Source organism: Pyxicephalus adspersus, chromosome 9, assembly GCF_032062135.1.
Source record: "Pyxicephalus adspersus chromosome 9, UCB_Pads_2.0, whole genome shotgun sequence".
NCBI lineage: Eukaryota > Metazoa > Chordata > Amphibia > Anura > Pyxicephalidae > Pyxicephalus > Pyxicephalus adspersus.
Genome location: NC_092866.1, coordinates 66,763,986 through 66,771,687, shown reverse-complemented (window position 1 = coordinate 66,771,687; position 7,702 = coordinate 66,763,986). Strand labels below are relative to the sequence as shown.

At 42.7% G+C, this 7,702-nt stretch overlaps 1 protein-coding gene across 2 annotated transcripts in view; it reads right to left on the bottom strand.

The window, feature by feature from the left end:
- Window positions 1–7,001, bottom strand: part of KCNC1 (potassium voltage-gated channel subfamily C member 1) — a 58,076-nt gene extending 51,075 nt beyond the window's left edge. For both annotated transcript variants that reach the window (XM_072422387.1, XM_072422388.1), the window contains exon 1: window positions 5,960–7,001. In XM_072422387.1, the coding sequence (XP_072278488.1) occupies window positions 5,960–6,529 (570 nt within the window). In that variant the 5' untranslated portion in view covers window positions 6,530–7,001. The remainder of the gene's footprint in view (window positions 1–5,959) is intronic.
- Window positions 7,002–7,702: the final 701 nt, after the last annotated feature.

Sequence of the window (7,702 nt, the reverse complement as noted above, 5' to 3'; positions counted from 1 at the left end):
CATGGTCCCTATATACCGCACAGAATATACCCCTCCCATGGTCCCTATATATCATGCAGTATATACCCCTCCCATGGTCCCTATATACCGCACAGTATATACCCCTCCCATGGTCCCTATATATCATGCAGTATATACCCCTCCCATGGTCCCTATATACCGCACAGTATATACCCCTCCCATGGTCCTTATATACCACACGTTATATACCCTCCCGTGGTCCCTATATATCATGCAGTATATAACCCTCCCATGGTCCCTATATATCATGCAGTATATACCCCTCCCATGGTCCCTATATAACACACATTATATACCCCTCCCATGATCCCTATATATCACACAGTATATACCCCTCCCATGGTCCCTATATATCATGCAGTATATATCCCTCCCATGGTCCCTATATAACACACATTATATACCCCTCCCATGATCCCTATATATCACACAGTATATACCCCCTCCTATGATCCCTATATAACACACATTATATACCCCTCCCATGGGCCCTATACATCATGCAGTATATACCCCTCCCATGGTACATCATGCAGTATATACCCCTCCCATGGGCCCTATACATCATGCAGTATATACCCCTCCCATGGGCCCTATATTTTAGGAGGAGGCAGTCATCCCTATTCTAATGGTTCGGAGGCACAGAGAAGATTTATGTATATGAATTCAGTCACTTGTGTGCGGTTAATCTGCAGAAATGTGGAATCAGAGCGTGCTCTGCCAGCTGAGGATCTGTTACCATGGAAACTGCAGTAACAGTGCATCTTCCGTTTCATCAACGATCTCAGGAAAGGAGAATACACATAGAAGAGATGGGAACATTCATACTGAGCGTTGTGAGATCATTAGTAATAAATGTAAATATAGATAATATTCTATACATGAGCGCTGTGTATGGTGTATCAGTGCTGTTTATATTAGGAATACATATATAGTACAGGGATATTTTATAATGTATGCATATGTGTCGCTGTTTGGATTTGGGCAATCATGAATTTGGCCAGAGCTTTGCACGTCTATACCTAAACAAGGCCAATACTCAGCCAGAGAATTCCGTTTATAAGGTGAGCGGTCCCGTAATGCCATGGTACATCAATGAGCAACTAGGGAGGAGGAGAAGACTCAGGAAACCATGTTGGTGCTGACAGCCAGCTGGGTGGACTGACATTTACATGGAGCCATGGAAGGCAAGCAATCGAGTTAGAGCTGCATTGGGCACTGGATGTTGTGTGGGTGGCTAAGAGAGGGATCCATGAAGATTTGGGAGCTGGGACATCACTGCAGGCAGAACAGATCATTCTGTCCTGGGATGGATAGGAACTGCACATTTCTCGTTGTGTTAGAACTAGCAATGGTCTGCAAACTTCACAATCACATGTGTCCATTACAGGTTGGTCTACATCAAATTTTAGATTCCCAATTTTCATTTTGTGAAGGGTAGTTTGAGTCCAGATTTGGATGATCACAATTCTCAACACTGTTGTTCATTTCACTCCCCCAAAATTTAGATACCTGAACATGTATAGTTACTTGCAGTGTTTATATTCATTAATGGAGATTTAAATCTCTTAGTAATTCCACCAAGAAAAACTAAAATATACCACAATGATCACCCTGGTTGTTATAACCACAATACGGTCTGTGGAGTGAAAAAAGAGGTCTGCTAATACAGAAAATGAATTTAAATGAAAATTTAAAGGACACAATTTATGCTGCTCATAATACATTTCAGACATCTTCTACAATTAGGCAAAGTGGCAGTGAAAAGAAGGGGCAGTGGTGTTAGACATTGGGGGAGGGTAAAGGATGGGCTGAATGGGCCCCTCACCCAGCACAACCCAAACTGTAATAGGGCAGGCCTGGCATAGTGTTACTGCCAATCTCTTATAATTGATGTACGGTGAAGATGTCTTAGAGTGGATGGCCTAGCATGGGTCAGTTTAACATCTCCCTCCCAGATACAAATTAGCCAATTTCCAGTTAGACATAAACAGTCTCCTTTTCATTTTCCTCCAATTCCAATATTATTTTAGGGCCCTCTACAGCTTTCTGATTCTGTTGTAAAGCTTGCTTAGTTTTTTCCTAGGAGGGTCCCTCCAAGAGTCTTTTGCCTAACTTTTCAGGTTTGCTGCTGTCCATGTGTGGTACCTTGGGCTCATTAAGACAACATGGCATGTAAGGTATACACAAGGGCATTATTTGGTACATTTTATCCAGCTAACCCTAATTCTGCATTACCGTGGCACTATGCTTCTAGCCTGATATATTTCTTACAACTTTCATTGTGATTCATGAACAGGCTTTAGGAACCCCGGAGAACTGTAAATAAAAGGATTTGCATCTTTCCCATATTACCTTCTAACCTGCATAGGGTGGCCCCTTCATACCGGTGTAAACATTTTCCTTATTTTAATAACCCAGTGAAACATTTGGTGGTGTTTGCATTATATTTTGGTGAATTGGGCTGGTGTACTTCCCCATTGACTTTATTGGTGTTTGAAATTGGATTCTGCCCAAATCCAAACACAGAGGCATGTTAAAGCAATAACTAATAATATATAGATTCTGTGTAGATGGATTTACAGCAGGGAAATAAGCACTGAACAAATCAACATTTTTCTCAATAAATTTATTTCTAATGGGGCTATTGACATGTGTGCCATTCCACTTTATTACATATGGCTTAATTTGTCGATGTATTTGTTTGATTTCCTTGTATGTGTGAATTACTTGGGTTGTTACCTATATCTAAGCTAGATGTAAAGGCATTAACACTACTTTATCCAACATGCATTATAGGCATACTATTAAACTAGTTTTTGGTATGCTAGGCTTTTGCTCCTCACTATCTTATTTTAAGTGTTGTTTAGAGAAAGCTTTTCTTTTCCAAAATATTAGATTGAGGATTCGTGGAGAGGGCTCTCTTATTCAAACTGATGAAGCAGCCCAACTCCTACCTTACCTACACCATCAAGATGAGTCCCATGTGGTGATGTTCTTTTGAAAACTCATTAAGTCATGTGCTTCAATGGGCAGAAAACAAAGCATGTGCACACAAGGTGGCTAAGTGGAGCACAAAGAATCAGCTTCAATAGTACTGCCACTGTAAACAAGAAATTGTAACTGTCTGGCAGGATCAGCAGGTATTTTAGTATGTACTATTATATTTTGCCAAAATTGAAGAACATGGAAATAAAAATGTTTTCGAATCTTTCATTTTTAAAAAAGTTTTTTTTTTTCAAAAAGAAATAATGTGGTTTTAATGATACTTAAAATACTTTAAAGATACTTTAACTCTCTCTGTAGGAAGAAAAATATTACCGTCATTAACAGGAGATAAATAGAACAAAATATTCTAGTAATTTAATGTATAGAGCTTAACTATATTACATGGATTGTGCACTAAGTTTGCTTGTTGCTCCAATAATATAATGACTGTTCATATCAACTTGCTGCTAAAGAACAGAATCATTCTGGACTTCTGCAAAAGAGCAGTAAGCACCAAATCATTTACAAAAGCCTCATGGTGTCAAATTCACTATTCCTTCGAACTTTACATGATCCTTCAATTGATAAAATACATTTTTTAATTCTCTTTTGAATATTTTTAAAAGCCTCGGGCCACCAAATACACAGCAAACAGATATCAAACACCACTTTGTATCAGATAGCTGTTCATACCGGAGAAGTGTATGTTCTCCATCTGAATTCAGGAGACCCTTTAGTTCTCCAATCATCTGGTAAAGACGTGTTTGATGTTCAACTTTCTACTTAGGAAGTATGTTCTCTGTACAACTACTGAAGGCATTTACATTCTCCCTCTACCTCCAGAAGATGTGTGTGTTCTCTAAGCAAGTACATGTATGTGCTCCATCTAAAGTTTTCCATGAGGCCTACTGGCCATGTCATTGTTCTCCACCTAGCTCTGCCTTTTCCACTATTTTAATGTGTGGAAACTCTTGAAATAACTTTCAGGTCTAAAAAAAACCTCATGCTAGCGTTACTATATTCACAGCTCAAAGAACATTAGTGTAGTGGTCGGTGGCAAAAATATCCCCTACATTGCTGGGAAGTGAGAAGAATGTCACCCTCACAAATAGCCAAAACAATCATTGGTGTTGGTTAAACTAACCCAAGAGGTCCAAATTGCTCAAAGGTTGAGGAACCCCTAGAAAACTCGAATTGCAGCTGGCCGCCGCTGCATTGACATAGTGCTGCTACTACAATTCCCGCCATCACTCGTGTCTATAGACCAGCGGCCTCTCTGCCTATGTGTGGCCCCGCATTGGACTGTTTTAGAGACGCAGGGAATTGTAGTAGCGGTGCTATTTCTTTAATATAAGCTTGTTCCAGATTGAATATGAAGCTTTTGTTTCCATATGAAAAGGTTTTTTTATCTAATGAGAAGGAAAAACTTCCTCAAATTTTTCAATAAACTTCAAGTTTGGCCCCCGACTTTGTCTACGTTTTTATTTTTGTCCCTCTGTGTTTTTGAGTTTGACACCCCTGCTCTACAGGAACCCTAGTTAGAAAACACTGGCCTGGATAGTGGGGAACATTGTGCTCTCTTTATATCCATTGAAGACTTGTATGTTTCCCATTCAGCTTCTGAGGATATGAAAGCTTTCTGACAGTTAACTGAAGAATTTTGTGTTTGACATTCAGCTAATGGAGGCTTGCACTACTGAAGAATTGAATGTTCTTAATTTAACTTCTGGGGCTTCTTGTTTGTTCTCCATATGGTTACTGAGAACTTGTACAATCTCCATCTGACTACTTCTATGTTCTCCGTCCAGCTTCTGGAGACTTGTATGTTGTCTCCTGATACTTTTAGACACTTGCATGTTCTTCTCTGGCTATTATGTTTTGTAGCATTTCTATCCAGTTACTGAAGATTTGAACACTCTCCCTAATGAACATATTCTTTCTCTCAGGGTTCTAGAGACCTGTAGAAATTGTATTTTACCCATTAGTGAACAGGATTTGTGCACATTGAGTCATCTTCAGCATCCCTGTGTTATTTTAGCAGGGTGTAACACTTTCATATTTACACATGGAATATTTGGGAAGGAGGCAGTGGTCACCCCTGACCTCTATTCAGCTAGTCAAAGATTTTGTGGGCAGGATAACCTGCAGCTGCTGTAAATCTTTTCTCAAGGGCAGAAGACACTTTGCCCCTCCATGGTTCTGCCCCCTTAGTAAGTAATAAAAAGGGCTGCGCAGGCTGCTTGTCATTGACTGGCAGCAAGGAATAACCTTCAGCAAGGTTGTTGATTATTTTCAGCGGCTGCCAACACTGAAACTGGTGAACTGGGACCAGCAAAGGGGCTCCTGAAGTACAATACATAGTAAATGAAATCACCTACAGTCACCTGTATTCTCAATATGAAGAGCATTGGTATTTTCATTGTGGCAAACAGTGATTTGGTAGCAAGCCATGCAGACAGCACCTGTTCAGCTGATGGAAAACTTGCAAACAAAACATTATGAAAATTATTATCTGACCACAGTTCCCTAAATGAAATCTTCTTTGGCCCCATAATATTGTACACCCCCAGATCTCTTTAGTACTATACAATTTATACCCATAACCATCATACCACAGCCCCCCCCCCCCCACCATTCCATTGCAGTTCTGTGTTTCCCCAATAGTATACAGTCGGCACCCACCTTAATTCCCCCTCCAGTGCACTACACAACAACCCCCTTCCCCCATCATCTTCACCATTGAGTGACACCTGATGATGAGCAGCGGTCAGTGGAGCCTGAAGGTTGCAGAGACACAACAGTCATTATCCTCCCCCTCATTCACTCACTTACTGAGTGGAGAAAGCCATCCATGTTTCCAGCAGCCATTGTGGCTCCAGTGAAAGCCTGTCTCAATCACACATGATAGAATGGGTGCGGGGAGGGGCACATTACTGATACTGCAGCTTACCCTGGCAAACCTAGATGAATAGGGGTCTTCAAAGAGGGCCCAGATCCTTGGCTGCCACCTCCTCCAGAATCCTCCAGCCTTGCCATCAGGAGAGTCACTAAGGGCCAATCTCTTGGTCATCTCCAACTCTTCTTCTCCATCCCCGGAGTCACCGGTGCCATCCATATCGCCTTCTTCTACACTGCTTTCCACTGGACCCCCTCCAAAACTGTCCAGAGCCTCCTCTGCATCCCGGTGCTGCCGGTAGGTCATCCAGCAACAAGGCTCTACGTCTGTTTCATCAATGCCCCAGAATGCCAACTCTTCCTCGTACAGAGGGCCACATACATCTGCTGGGCAGTGCAGCTTGCCAGTTCGGTAGTAATTCAATATGTGGGCAAAAACCCCAGGATGGCGGTCAAAAAAGAACTCATCAGACCGAGGGTCATAGTCAAAGTGGCTGTGGGCATCAGGCTCTGCTAGCCATGCCAGCCTGGTGCCTGGCAGGGTGCGAAGGGTGCTGCGATAGGTCTGGTGTCGTGTCCCACCTACGTTGATCACGATCCGGTCGGTGTCGTCTCCTTGGCCCATGACGGGTGTTAGGGCCACTCATCAGTCCCAGAGTGGGTGCTACTGACAGTTCAGTTTTCCTGCCATGCCCTCCTGGAGTGCAGCTACTGCAGAAGGGGCAGCTCACATCATCCCAGCCCCCTAAAGAGAAAATCACAGAAGATCCCCGGATCACATCAAACCCCCAGAGTGGGACAGCTTCCCATTCATCCCCAGAGGAAGCCCTCCAAATACTTTACTCCCAGAGCTGGTGCTGAACGGACAGCTCCCCGGTAACAGAACCCCCCGGAGGTGGTGCTGAACGGACAGTTCCCCGGTCACTTCATTCTCAGATGACAGCTTCCCCGGTCAGCACATAATGGAGCGCAGAGCTGGCGCTAATGCTGCGGCTGGAAGATGAGCTGGAGGGAGCGCGCATGCGCAATGTTTTCCACGCACCGCTCAGGTCCTAGCGCTGCCGCATCACCGGCGTATCATGAGATGTGACGGGGGAATGCGAGACGTGATCCCAGGCAGAGAGGGGCAATAAATATACATATATATACATATCTATATTCTATATACATATATATATCAGGCAGTACAACCCCGGGGCTCAGAATCTAGCAGAATATCGATTTATCGGAGAATACTGGGAGATTAGTATCGATCACTTTCTGGCTTTCTCCAATCTGATGTCACTCCGTGCAATGGATCCCATCATACTTAGCAAGATGGATCGAGTTTCTCTGTGTACCCCCTAAGTGGATTCCTTTTATTTCAGTCAAGCCCAGAAATCCATTATTACTGAAAGGAGGGGTAATATTACAGAATGAGGGGTAATTTATTTGTGGGTAAAGGGGTATTGATCCTAGATGGACGGGAATCAATCCTTTGAAAATGTTTAAAAAGCTTGAATAGAACATTGTTCATCCTGGATAGTGGGGTATTATTCCTCGATAGGGGGGTATTATTCCTAGATAGTGAGGTATTAGGCCTGGATAGTGGGGTAATGTTCCTGGATAGTGGGATAATAATCCTGGATATTGGGGTATTAATCCTGGATAGGGGGGTATTATTCCTAGATAGTGAGGTATTAGGCCTGGATAGTGGGGTAATGTTCCTGGATAGTGGGGTATTAATCCTGGATAGTGGGGTATTAATCCTGGATAGTGGGGTAATATTCCTGGATAGTGGGGTATTAATCCTGGATAG